The sequence below is a fragment of the Hirundo rustica genome, chromosome 1 (assembly GCF_015227805.2).
Source record: "Hirundo rustica isolate bHirRus1 chromosome 1, bHirRus1.pri.v3, whole genome shotgun sequence".
Lineage (NCBI taxonomy): Eukaryota > Metazoa > Chordata > Aves > Passeriformes > Hirundinidae > Hirundo > Hirundo rustica.
The window spans coordinates 115,636,261-115,650,729 of NC_053450.1; the positions used below are offsets into that span (position 1 = coordinate 115,636,261).

At 42.5% G+C, this 14,469-nt stretch overlaps 1 protein-coding gene across 8 annotated transcripts in view; it reads right to left on the bottom strand.

The window, feature by feature from the left end:
* Positions 1–14,469, bottom strand: part of RBMS3 (RNA binding motif single stranded interacting protein 3) — a 706,233-nt gene that overhangs the window by 439,576 nt on the left and 252,188 nt on the right. For 3 of the 8 annotated variants that reach the window (XM_040055310.2, XM_040055292.2, XM_040055300.2), the window contains exon 1: positions 4,956–5,487. The exons of the other annotated variants lie outside the window; for them this stretch is intronic. In XM_040055310.2, coding sequence (XP_039911244.1) covers positions 4,956–5,030 — 75 coding nt within the window. In that variant the 5' untranslated portion in view covers positions 5,031–5,487. Of the gene's footprint in view, positions 1–4,955; positions 5,488–14,469 lie in introns of those variants that run through there. 8 annotated transcript variants of the gene reach the window in all.

The following is a 14,469-nucleotide window of genomic DNA, read 5'->3' on the forward strand; positions in this document are numbered from 1 at the left end:
GGGCAGCTCTCTGAGGCATTTAAAACATGCTGTGATATACTGAATCAAACAGGGGCTGTGAACAAACTTCATTCCTAGAAATGCATTTCTCTATTTGCAAGTGTTTGCCTTTACTTTGGCACGATCACATGGGCTCCAGCTAGACTTTTGAGCTCTGGCAGCGATCCAAGCTGCAGATGGTTGGAAATGCAGCCTGAAATCAGTGTGTGGTTGATGAATTACTCCTTACACCTGACCCCTGCTTCACACCAGGCACCAAACACAATCTGAACACTACCAGCCAGAGAAGCCCTGTCAGGCATCTCCGTATCTGGAACGCTTTCTTCAAGGCCTTCTGTATGGCCAGATGGCCCAAAGTGGGGAATGCCGTAAACCCGCTAAACAGAAACGTGAGTGACTAAAGACCACGGGATTGGTAGGTAAAAGGTGAAGAGAGGCAAGAGCTTTGCACCGATCCCAAATGCACTCTTCCTAAAAGAGAACGATGGAGCAAGGAGGAAGGCATGGCTCATGCCACACAACTGAAGTCACCAATTCCCGCATGCCAAAAGATGCCCTAAAAAAATGTCAAAAAGGAGACAAAACACACACACACATCACAAATGTGTGCCCATAAAATCACTACATCAAACTTGAACTCTTCTGAGTACACCTGTTTGAACTCCCTAATTGTTTTTTACTCAGCTGGGGCACGTATCTGTCATTTCTGGACCAGGCCCATTAAGCCCTCTTCAGGTCAGTCTGCATCCCTTTCATAGCCACAGAGATGGAGTTTTATTGAGGTAGGCGTTGGGAAAATCACACTTCCTCCTTTTGCACATGTTCACACCTGCATCAGGCACACAGAGATGGAGAGGTACTGTGAGTACTGTAAACACTACCTCACGTTTTGGGGTCTTTCTGCCATCTGACTGGGTTAAAGAGTCAACACCACGAGAGTTAAACTACCAGACCCAAACCATGACTAATAAGTAGGAAATATCTGGAGAATGCATGAAAGCAAACCACACGGAAATAGCTGTTTAACTGGCATATTTTTTACCCCGAGTGCAGGTATAGAGATTGTAAACCAAACAATTCCTGTCGACAGGTAACTGGGGCACCTCCTCCTTTCCACCCAAGTGATTCAGGTTTTTTTAGTAGGCTGTTTGCAAAGAAAGCTGACCCCAGCAAGAGGTCTAATCTTAAGCTGCAGAGGACAAAGATAAAACATTTACCTACTAAATCAATGAGACTCTTTCAAATATATTCAGAGTTAATATTTTTTCCCCTATTTCACATCATTACATGATATTATATAGTGCTTATTTTTGTTTTCCTCTGTGCTAAATGCCAAAGAGAAAAGAATTTGCTTTGGCAAGCAAGAAACAAAAGAAATTCAGACCATAACGCAAGATTTGGCATCATTAACATTCTACATGACAATTTGCAACATACTCCTGTAAACCAGTTGTTTGAGTAGTTACACTATCAGCAATGATGCAACTAAGGAATTTCTCTTAACATCTCAAACTAAAATAAAAAACTACTACAGATTCTCATCAGATATACGTGAGCTGAACTACCTCTGCAATATATTTTGCAACAAGAACACAAGACTATGCTTCACTTACAGCAGTAAACAGAAACACTGACTCTGAAATAAACTCCTAGGACAATCAGACTCTCTCCCTACTCTCAGCATCTGCCTGAAGTTCCAAAACTGTACATTCAAACTGAAGTTGTCAGCATCACACCAAAAGAGAAAAAAGGTTGTATCTTGCCTCAAACTTATAAGACCTATTAAACTTAAGAGACATATTAAATTCCTCGCAATTATCTCGTAAGGATTGACACCCTCCCCTTCCTCTCTTTTTTCGGATGACAATGGCTGTTCCTAAACCTGAAATTAAAGTTTTAGCTTCAGTGGTGGCATTTGATAATGAAGGAGCACAAAATAATGGAACGAGTGCATGCTTTGTGCTCTGCAAATAGCCACAAAACACTAAAAAGTTAAAGCAATCAGACAAACATATGGAATCAATTTTTTTCTATTTATAATCTAATTACCATATAGCTATTCATTTACACCCTTTCTGCACAACAACATGCTAGCCACACTGGGAGACACACACACAGTCTGTGGGCTGGAATCCTGCGCAGCTCTGTGCTCCCCCATGAGAGGGACATGATGTACAGTAATGCGGTACTTCTCAAAGGAGAACCAAGGCAACTTCACCAAACAAGCAAAGCAAAAGCAGCACTTCACCCAAACACGCTGGGGAACAGGAATTTCCAAACTCTGCCTGTTGAACATGCTGCCACTCTGAATTTCAGAAGCTGTGCAGAAATGCCATAAGAAAGCCTAGAATATCTTTCTTAACTACAAATGAATGTGCACCCCCACATTCCTCCCCCCCACCCCCCCAGCATGCATGACTATGAGCATAAAAACACATTCTTTCTATAGAGCTGAGTCCTACCATGCTTGACACAAAGAGCAGTTTTTGGAAAATAAGAAGCTGAAGTTCTCAGGCTGGCTAGAAACATACAAAGGTTTATTTGAAGCAACAAACGTGTTGCTCCAATAGGGATGATAAAAGATACAGCCCTCCACCATAAGATTATTTGATTACCCAACTATTAGCTTTAGACATACAATGGATCTAACTGCTTTAAAACGTCCCAGAAGCTGATGGCTAGCTTTAAGGTAACAAAATCCAGATGCTGCCTGTCTGCACTACTTTAAAATCTTATGGTCTATAGAAGAGAAATACTTGCATCTGTGTGTGTATGTGTGTGTATATATGCGCACGTGTATGTGTGTTTATTATTTAGAGTTTATGTATGCCCCTAACTGTGGACCAAGGGGAAAAAAAAAAAAAAAAAAAAAAAAAAGGAGGGGGAAAAAAAAGGCATATAGAATGTATCACCAATTTGAAATTTTACCTGTCCTTACTATAATAGTGCAAGTGTGCCAAGACCAATGCATATGACTTTTCACAGAGTTGATAATTTTATATACTGGCTATAAAAATGCATTTAAGTTATTTTTTAAAGTAAGGGGTTAAAAAAGCCATGGTACAGAAAAGATACTTTTCTATTGTAAAGTCAAATATAAGGTTAATTTTCTCAAAAAGCTTATTTTACAAAGTTAAAAAAAAATAAGGAAAAAAGAAGGAAAAAGGACAACTGGCAAAATGTAAGCTACGTGAGTAAAAGGGATGGAATGTCCAATATTTCTCCTCCAATACTCGAGGCTATTGTTCTTTCAAAAAAACACCATCAATTGTTTCATGTCCTTGGCTTGCCAGGTTTTGAGGAATAGCATCAGCCTGAGTCCCCCAATCCCCCAAACAGTTAAAGCTATAGGCAATATTGCAGTCAAGCTAGTGACGGGCTGCTGCTGCTGCAACAGCAACATTACACACTAAATGGTCACAAAGGTAAAATGCTACTTGGATTGACCTTGAAAGGAAGGCGGGGAGAAATGACAAATTTCATGCCAAAACACAAAATTTAAAAACGGATGAATTTTATACAAAAAAAAAAAAAAAAAAAAAGAAATCAGCATAATGCAGTGAAAGAAACAGCAGAGCAAAGAAGTGAGAGGTAACCCTGCCACGAATTACAAGGTTGTAATCATACTGAGTGCTTCTAGTGTCATCACAACTCCAACCAGCCTGAATCGCAGTTTTTACAATTAGGTAATTTATATAATGCAGTAGTTGGGCTATAAATGTTAACAGGAAAGTCATTTTTATTAACAAGGAATATAATTTATCCTTTCACAACCGCAGCCAGATCGACGTGTTTCAAACCAAAAGTGTGGAGAAGTCAGCCTCCCTTGTGGCACTTCACCACACACAGTTGCACACATCAAATGTCCCATGTGTTAAATTTGCCACGGGAGCGCAATGTGTATACGTGCACGCAGTACCACACGCACGTGTGTGCGCCCTGCCTTGGCTTTTCCCTCCTAAAGGATGTTCATTTATTTACTGAAACTGTTAATCTGTGGCTGCGGATATGTATTTTTCCCCTTTTCTTTCCTCCAAATTCAGTGCCCTGACAGGGTTTGCAAACTTTCGGTTTAGGGCTTTCTTTTGTTACTGTCCTTTAGTAACACAGGAAATCTTTTCAGAGAGCAGACTATTATACAATGGCATTATAAAAATAAGGCTTTAATTAACTAACTCGTGGCCAGGTAGCATAGACTTCACTCAGCCTCTCCAGGAGAGGCCGGCCTGCTTTCCAGTCTGCTGGCGTTTTAAAAATTATTAAGAAAAGAAGAAAGAAAAAGGAAGCATCCGCGCTCGGATACACTCTCCAAAAGTAGTTACCCTCTTATTTCTAGACCTTTTAAATGCACCAGCGTACAGCCATATCACCCTCAATATTTAATGAAATACTAAAACCAGTGCAATGCACCGAAACAAACTCCACCAGATTTACAGACGGTTAGCTCCGAGCTCTCCTCCGAGCTTCACAGCATCTCCTCCTCAGCTGATTAAAAGTTTGACTTGCCACAGACAGCTTTTCTAACATCAAAATGCTTTTAAGCTGTGAATAAACTGTACAGATCACTCGAAGACCCACCAAAAGTGTTCTATGTCCGATGCTGTCCAGAGCAATCTTTATTCCATGTCATAACACACTACCTGCCCGCTGTTACGATAGCGTTAACCGCACTGTTCTCCCCAAACAATAAAAGGAATTAGCCGACGCCAGCAGCCCTCGGGGGGGGGGGGGGGGGGGGAGGGAGGAAATAAATTAAAAGAAATAAAGAAATAAATGGGAGGGCAAACAGTAACCTTCCCGCCTCTCTCACGCCTGCTTTCTGCCTACTAGCTCCCCTCTGCGTGACAGCAAACCGGAGAAAGAGACAGAAAAATCGCCAGAGAGGAGACGAGCCCGCAATTCGCGCGGCTCCGCTCTCCATCCCCCGCCAGGCGCCCGGCCCCGCCAGCCCTTACCTTGGTTTGGAGATAGTGGGGGTAGTAGTAGGTGTACTGGGGGTACATTGGCTGCTGGTCCAGGCGTTTGCCCATGTAGCTGGAGTCCTTCTGGCCGGTGCGGGGAACTCGTCGGCAGGGTCTAGTGCCCCAGGGCCTTTCTTCCTCTCACGCCGCTATTCCTGACAGCACGAGCGACAGAGGAGGCTGCCGAGACTTCCTCGCCGTCTACCGCGCGCTACTTCCAGCGCAGCCAAAAATGCGCCCGCACGAACATATACGTGCGTGTGTGTGTCCGTGTGTGTGTGCGCGGAGGGGTGTGTGCGGGTGTGGGTGCCTGGGTGGGTGGAAGCCCCGTGCCCGGGTGCCCGCGGCGGAGCAGCTCGCCTCCCCCGCTGGCAGCAGCGTGCCTCCGGCGGTGCCCGCTGCCCGGCTTGGGAGGGAACCGTCCTGCGAGAGGAGCCGGGAAGACAGTGCAACTCCAAATCTCCGCAGAGCCGCTCGCTCCCTCGCTCGCTCTCCTCGTCCTCTCCTCGGCTCGCCCCGCTCTCGAGCCCTCCCCTCTCGCTTCCCCACCCACCCCCCTTCCAACCAAACACACACAGGAAAAAAAAAAAAAAATTAAAAAAAAGGAAAAATAAAAGAAAGAAAAGAAAAATAAAGAAAAAAAAAAAAGAAAATAAAAAAAAGGGGGGGGGGGAGGGAAGAGCCTTCCCCAGCCTAGTTGCCGCTGCCTCCTTCACGGAGTGACATGGTGCTCAGGGCTCGTCCTGTCTTTCATTCAAACCCCCTCCGCGCCGCGCCGCCGGTGGGAGGGACCTCGGCGCGCCGCTCCCCCGGGAGGTCGGCGCAGGCCGCGCGGCCGCCTCCGCGCCCCCGCCCGCTCCGCGCCCGCGCCCGGGCGGGCAGCTCCGGAAAGCGGCCGTGGGACTCGGGAAATCCTAGCGCCGAGGGGCGGGGGACGGGGGAGATCAGCCGCAAAACGCGGGTTTATATTTATTATTTTAATTACTTTTTTTTTTTTTTTTTTTTAAACAAATGGGAGTGGGAAGGTCACGGAGCTTGGTCGCACAGCAGGGAAGTCGTCGTCGTCCTCCCCTTTCAGAAAACTACTCCGTACCGTCATCCGGCACTACGCGGAGAGGCGACCCCGGGCCAGACATATTAAATACACACTTTGTTCGACCGCTTATATAAGACTTGGTTTATTTAAAGTTGGAACAAAATGGAGGAAGAGAGTAAAGAGGAAATTCGGCCGGCCTGACGTGCGGGTGCCTTCCCCCAGACGTGTGAAAATGCCACGGTGCCACAAAAGTTCCCCGCGGCTGCGTTTCCCCCGGCCGGGCTCCCCCGCACGCAGCAGCTGCCGCCGCCGCCCGGGCCCAGGTGAGGGCCAGGTGTGGCCCCCGCGTCCGGCCGAGAGCCCCACACCTGCCACAGATCCCAGGCGTGCAGGACCTGTGTCAGCACCGCGATCCCAAATATTTATGCTCCGAAAGCCTCGAAGGAAGAGTTTGTCTTACAACAGGGCTATAAATCATTACGGGGGAAAAAAAAAATGCGTGAATAACAAAATGTTTCCTCTTGTACACAAATCCTAGCGTTTCTCCTTTTTTGCAGTAACTTATTTCTTTAACATGTCATCAGATTCCTGGGCCTTTCTATAGTGGTTTAGCCTATTTATAATTTTTTGGGGAAAAAAAAAAAAAAAGAGTGGGGTAGCACTTTCTTTTTGTTTTTATTTAAATTATCAGTAGTATGGCAGCGGGATTGTCAGCTGCTGTATTATCAACCAAATTGCTTCAAAAAAATTATAAAAAGAATTTCTTTAAAGGGACACTTCTCAAGGCTGGTAGAACTAAAATTAGACTTGCCAGCTGTGTTTTGGTTTGTGGGCACGTGCTTGCACATGACAGGAACATGGAAATATCACGCTTTTCTCTGGCAGTTTGCTGTTCTGGTAAGCAGAGGGTTTTGTTATGGATTCCCGTAAGTGCCCCATAGCCAGTCCAAAAGGGCAGTTCGGGAAGCCATACACACGCTCAAAAGGCTGCCTATACACTGCTTTCATCACCAGGCATTCATAATCGTTGGTGCTTAGGTACCAGCCCTCTGCCATACAATGGGAACACCATGCCTTGCTCGCACAGGTATTTGCCTCCTGTGGCATGAGAAAAACTTTTGCAAAAAGAGCGCTCTGTTCCCAGAGCACTGTACAGGCATTCAGCGGGTTCTTGCACACCTGGATGAACCCTGTGGAGCACTACCATTGCCCCAACAGATGCAGAAGAAAAGCCTGGTTGGGTAAACTACTGAGTGTTTTCATTCCCTATCATTAGTATTATCGTTCCAAGCTGGCCAAGACCATGTGGTCCCTCTTCTGAGGGTGCCCTCTTTTTCATCCATCTTCTCTTCTCAGAAGTGAATTTAGAGAAAAGATAGGAATAGGAGGAGAAGCCTGCAATCCCCGCCTCTCAGCCCCCCAGTTCGTATCACTGCTCAGCTTTAAATACGCTACCTCTCATTGTAGTGCATGATACCCTTGCTTACACTTTCTCCTCCCCGCACCCGGCTCTCCCTGAGGGTGAAATAGACTGTTTGAGGGTTGGGATCTGCAGAAGTGAATAGTGATTACTTGACGGTTCGTGGTACTTTGAGCCGAGACAACTTTCAGATTGTTCTTTCAACTGCCAGAATTAAGTTGTTGTGCTTCTCTTCTCACCTTCTCAATTTTCCCTCAGGATATTAATGCAGTTTTTCTTGCTAAGCGGTTTGCTTGTAGACGTGGATGTAACCAGATTTGGGAGAAGAAATAACCTATCTGTACCGGGTGAAATAAAAGATAAATACTAAAGGAAGTAGAAAACTGTGCGTTCTGACCCAGAAAGCTACATGAACTGAACATGCAAGGTTTTCCATGGTCATTATTTTAAATCCAGGAAGGGCTGTTTTGACTACATCATCCAGCTACTGTGAGTATTTCAAATCATGCCATAAAATTTCAACCCAGGATTTCCACAGACTTCCCCATCAGATGCACTGGCTAGTAGCTGCAGCAGTTCTAGCAACTAAGAAAAGGTGGGAAGCTACAGGAGAAGTGGGACTATTATCTGAGTGGGGAACAGCTCCACCTTTCATCTGCGCTCTCTCAGAAAAAGTCTTCAATATGCAGATGCTATGGATTTCCCTTTTCACCTGTAATCCTGGCCAGGCGCTGAGCAGCCTCTGCTGTTTGCTCTGAGTGCTCAGCATCTCGCATGATTGAGCCTTCAGAGATGCAAGACAGAGCGGAGGCAGCAAAAATAGGAATTCAATATAAAAGAGTGGGGGGCCAAGGGGAGAAGACAGGAGGCAATATAGCACAGCAAAAAAATGCAAATGAACAGCCACAAAAGCAGATTTAGATAGCATACAGCCTCTGAACAAATGCTAGTGCTGGAAAATGGAAAATTTCCATTTGCAAAATACAGACATCAAAAAGATCATCTGTGACTTGGGAGCACACTGTTTAAATAGAATCCCCTTCATTTTCTGGCCTATGCATTTGAATAACTGAATCCACTTGCAAACTGAAATAGCAGTTTGCCTACCGAGTGTTAAGTATAAATGTTCCTCAAAAGAAAAGACAAGCTGTTCGAACCCAGTGAGCAACAGTGAGCAAACTTTTTTTTTTTTTTTTTTTTTTTCTTTTCTTTTCTTTTCTTTTCTTTTCTTTTCTTTTCTCTTTTTTCTTCCTATGGGAGGGCTCATTATCAAGCCAGTCCCAGCCTCGGGAACCCAGGGAGAGAACCAGATCCCAGTGCATCTGCAAAGGTGCTGCTGCCGCTGGTGCCACTGACCTGAGGGCAGATCCGCGAGCCAGGTGAGCAGTAAGGATCTCTTCAATGGAAAGTTTAGAAATGAAACGAAATAAATGGGAACACATCACCTGTAAACTTGACAGCCAAGTACATTCAAAAACAAGCACCAAAGAATATTATTAACCCAGCAATAACCAATGTTGTGAATGAGACACCTGGAGTTAACCAAGGGGGGGGGGGGGGGGGGGGGGGGAAGGAAAAAAAAGGGGAGGAAAAAAAAAAAAAAAAGAGACTCATTCTCCTGGCAGCCTGAAGTACAGAAAAATTACAAATGTTTGGATGTATTTTTACCTGTCATAAAATGCAGATTTCTTCATTCACAAAAACTGAATTAAAAGAAAAAAAGCAGGTACTTAGCAGAAAAATCAGGGGCTTTTATTAGATTTTTTTTTTTTAATAAGCTTACCTATCCTATTAAAACCTCCTAAAGTGATAGGCAGCAGTCAGAGAGCAATTCAAACATGTTCTAGCTCCGTGCTCTTGAAAAGCAGCAATACATATTCTAGGAGATTTAACTTCTGGCAAAATTATATCGAAATTTTCTAAGTCAGGACTAGAGAAATAGGAATACCACAACCTAAAGCAATATAATAGGTTAAACAAAACAAAACAAAATTTGGCTTATATATTTTACCCTGTCTCTCGACTTTTGTTCTCTCTATTTACTCATTAAAGCTATTAGAATGGAGACCATAGTGATGTTTGACAGCTTGTTTACAATGGATTACAAGAAGAGCACTGATTTTACTTTTAGATCTGTCAGCTCCTTCAGGTCCAGCTCCCCTAAAACTATATTGATGAAAACAGAATTTTGCTATTTAATGGGTCATTATCAAGCTGATTTACCTAAGGAGAGCTAACCAAGTTTCTAAGAAGTGACATATCCTGGTGCAACCATCAGTAAAGCATGTGATAGCCATGGAGAAGGTGAAAAGACACAGAGGATCAAAACATTTAGCTAAACAATGACAGCATTAAGTGTCTGGGATTGACAGAACCTCTCTGAGTTGGGGGATGCCACTGTTTTCAGGTGCTTTCCTTTCATAAAAGGCCAAACACCACTGGAGGTGGCTTTACCTACACACACACACCCCTTCCCTGCCTGCATGAAAAAACCCAGCCGGTTTGCTCTCCAACTTTCAGCACTAACCATCACAACAGCACAAAGTCTAGAATTCAGCAGAGCTACGGATGGCCTAAAGTAAATGTGAAAGAGCCAGTGGATAAGATTTTGGACAACAGCAAAGAATTGGCATCTATCATCATACCTCATTATTTTTCACTTTATGATCTTCTGTCTTCACATTATGGCTTAGGGGTTTCCATTGGTCTACTTTTACCTAAACACTCAGTCTAAAAGGAAATCTTTGGACAGCAGCAGAGTGAAAAAATTTAGATGAAAAGTGAACAGCAATGAACATTCACTAAATTGTCTGTGTTCTCCACCTGATGTAATCCCTTATGAGCACAAGCCAGTGAAACTAGCAGTCAGTTGTACAGACAGACTGAAATTATGCACTAATGTCTTCTTTCTGCATATGTTAATGGATACAACCAAAGTAAATAATACTTAGTCTTTTGTCTACAGTCTGTTTCCTACATATCTGAATACTTTGCAGGAGTTAATTCATCCTGCAATGTGGAAGAGGATAAATTAACATGACCAGTCAATGGCAATGCCCCACTTGTGACAAAAAAATGGGGGATTCCTCTCGCCCCCCAAATCCTCATTGTATGGTAAAAGCCACAGCAAATAAAACCAGTGGGGCAAAAGATTGGTACTTTCAGTTCTGGAGGGGATTCATGTGGAGAGAAAGCAGTGCAATGTGAAGAAATGGAAGAGAGACATTGGCTGTAGCATATCGTAGGATCGCACATTAATAGTTTAGGTCTTTCAGTAAATGCCAGGACTATGAACGGGTTAGAAGACAAGCCTTTCAAAGGTGGCATTTCCTACAGCAACGCCACATCACGAGTTAGTAAATATTGCATCTGGTCTTGAGTCTAAACTCTTAGGATAAAAAAAGGAAACAAACCCCCAAACACTAAGAGGGCTAGCCAAGGCCATTTCTCTCTTGCAGCATAATAACTTAATACTACCAGCATTAGATGTGGTATGGTTCCAGAGGGAGAAAATTCTTCACCTCCCACCTTCCTCCCTCCAAAGTCCTGCTTACTAGTCACTTTCCCCACCCCTTGTTTACTTAAAATTAGATTGTAATCAGGGAACATGAGTTTTTTTCTCTTCAGGAAGTTTATTTCTGAAGGTAATGGGGAGACGTAAATATGCTGCCTGTTTACTGAGGCTCATAAACATATACGAACACAGGCAATTAATTGTCACTGAAAGAGTTCCAGCAAACATGGAAAATCCTAGCTTTTTAGGGCATGTTTGACTAAATGTTCACGCACCGTGTACTGAATTACTTAGTGAGATATTAATTTTGTGCTCCAGCTGAGGGTAATCACAGAACAAACTGGCATTATTCAAGTTACTCTGTGAAATTACAGCAAGGGTAAGCTTAAGAACAAAGGCCAGCAGGAGTTGAGCCTCTCGACTAGATAGGAATTATCTTTTCCTCTAATTGAAGTGAAGACTGTTTTGTTTTGGTATTTTATTTCCTTCCTCTTGCTAGATTTCCAATGACACTCTTTGGCAGAAGGTCTCCTTGCAACAGGATTTTGTGCTTAAAGCCCATGAGCAGGGGCTCATCTGCCTGGGAAAGTTTACTGATGTAATTGCACCAGCATTCCCAACAGCCAGAGTTATACCCACATAATGCTTCATATGGACATTCTTCCCCAGGAGTGATTATGCTGGTAAATGCCCCTATTTACACAAACCCAGACCTCTGGGTCCTCTTTTCCTGCGGGTGCTGCTGCTGACCTACACCATGACCTTGGACAAACCACTTCTACTGCTCCCTCCTCCCTGTCTCTGTCTCATGAGTGTCAACTGGAACTCTTTATGGTGGGAACAATCTCTATGTTTTCACAGTACCACAGGGGAACCTCAATTTTGGTTAGGCACCAAAACAACACAACCGAAATCTGTAATAATGTATGTAAACAGGTTCGCTGTTCTACCATCGAGAAGACGGCTGCCATTAGAGAATTCACTGGCTGTAGCTGCTTTTTTTTTTTTAATGAGAAAAAGTTAACAATAGGCAAGAATGGAGGGTCATTTCAGGCGACATTCCATTGCTATCAAATATAATAGATTCTGCTTGCTCCATACTTATATCCTCCCCAGCATGCCAAGACACATTTCTTTTTGTCTCTTTCATATCTGGCAGGCTTATTTGCCCACTAAAGTAACTCTTTATCTAATGCTGGCTGTAAATAAGGCCTGAAGGAGCCTTTGATAATAATTTCTATTTCAACTCCTAATAGACCCCCTTCTAAACATGGTACAATTATGGCACTATCCTTGCAATTTCATCCAAAACTTCATCCAAAAGCATTTGCAAAAATTATTTTACATTACAACTCCTGGAAATTTTATGGTTTTGATAAAATCTCAAAATATTACCTCTTTTTTTTTTTTTTTTTTTTAAGTTTAGTTCACGTTTGATTTTTTATTTTAATTTTTCCCTAGAAATTCTGCCTTGACCCAACTGCAATAAATATTTTCTTTTTTCTTCAGGGGGACTAAGTTATTAGTCCCCTGAAAAAGGAAAAATCAAAGTCTAAAAAAAAAGTCTCTAATATATTTTCAAAAATATCTTAAGCAAAACCTATTTTTTATCTGTACACATGCAGGAAAATATTATTTAGGAAATATACAAATTAAATACCCCAATTTAAATCAGTCTCTCGGGAAATGTGTTCATCAGTTGTTTGTTTTTAACTGAAATTCATGACTGGGAAAAGCAATCTGCACTTTACCTTGTGCCAGTAAGCCCTACAGTAATTCTGAGTCTATTCAGTCTAAAGTATTTCATAAATAAAGAAAAATCACAGCTTGGGATGAGCTGTAATCTTCAGCCATAACAAAATGCTATTCTTTTCCTTCTCACCTAAATACAACCGGGAACTGAAGTGGAAAGCACATAAAAACACGTACTATGACTGCTCGTGCCTTCTTATCAACATGTAAAGCTTCCCTGAAAGCATTACAAGAAAAATTGTAAGTGTCCACTAAATATGGAATCAAAAGACTGTGTGTAACGATTCCCAACAGAGGGGGAATTTCCGGCTCTCAAATTCTGTCTCACCAAGATAGGGAGAGAATGCATAGCAAATGGAGAAGTACAGTACTGGGAGTTGGGTGAAAAGTTCCATGTGCAGGTAAGCTGCAGACTTGAACCAATTCTCCATTTTTCAAATCAGTTCACTCTTTTATAGGAATAATGACTTTTTTTTTTTTGTAATGGACAGCTTCCATTTACCACAGAAGCAATGCAGCCTGCCGTGCAAAATCAAACCTTATGTCACACTAGATTACTGTCCATCATAACCAAAGAAAATGTATTGAACTGAATATATTTGGTTCAGGAAACCTGTATTTTGTCAGCTGCAGTATAGCTCATTGTCCACTAAACAGTACCAAGCCCATTCTGAATAGGGTACACTGTAGAAATGTTTAACCTCCTAATCCTGGACTTGTACACTTGCCAGGAAAAAAGGGAGGGTAATACCTGACATCTAACAAAAACAGGGTTAGGACTGACACTTTTCTGTACCAGAAAAATTCTTTGGGTAAGACATCATTTATTTCCTGAAACAGACAAATGCTAATTATAGCTCAAATCTTCCCTCTTTTTCCTCTACAATTTCTTTTCGCTTTTGTTTCATGCCTTCCTTCGTGCATTTTTTCTTCAGTCTTGTTCATCAAAAATTTTTTGCCTTCAAAAAATCTCATTGAATCTCTACATTCTCCTTCATCTGAAAGTTATCTGGCTTGAGAATAATTTTCCTGCCTTCTTTTATGTATTCCAGCTGGAGTTTTTAATAAAGCACAAGGACTCAAGGCTACTGTATTTTTATTAGGAGATGGTGGAAACTTTATAGTGATTTCTCTTCACATTCAGCAAATGTTCATCCCTATTGTTCTAGCCTATTTATTGCTCCCAACATCCTATTCCCAAATAGTTTTTACTCTTTAATCCTTCATCTGTTTTGTTTCCTCTTTATTTCGGTCCCTGCCTAACTGCCTGTCTTCCCAGCACAAGCACTTTTTCTCTGATTTTTCTCTCCACTATTTTTTACTGTTGCCCCCATTCCTCAGACACAGATGCTTTAGGCTCCGCTTTCTTACTTATGTTGCAGTTCTTTGAATGTAGAACAAAAATATTCATGGGGGGGAAAAAGATACCACTGCACTATTCTTTTTAACTTGGAAATCCATCCTACTATATGAGAAGAGAGAGCACAGTGTGCCATAAACATCTAAATTCATGTCAGCCAAGGTGCCTTGGCAGGGTTGTTGACGGAGTTAAAATAAAGTAGAAGGTGAGAATATTAAGTTCATTAACAGAGGAAGAATTGGATCTTACAAACTGAGGATCCAATCAATCTCACCTCTTACCGACTTCTTTTCAATAAAGGGCTTTAAAGACATTTCTGCTAAGTACAGATTCCCTTCTGTACAGGTTCCCTTCTTCTCACAGTTGCAAGTTTTACACCCCCACCATCAACACGCTCGTCTTTTCAGGATCTTATGGCAGTAAAAC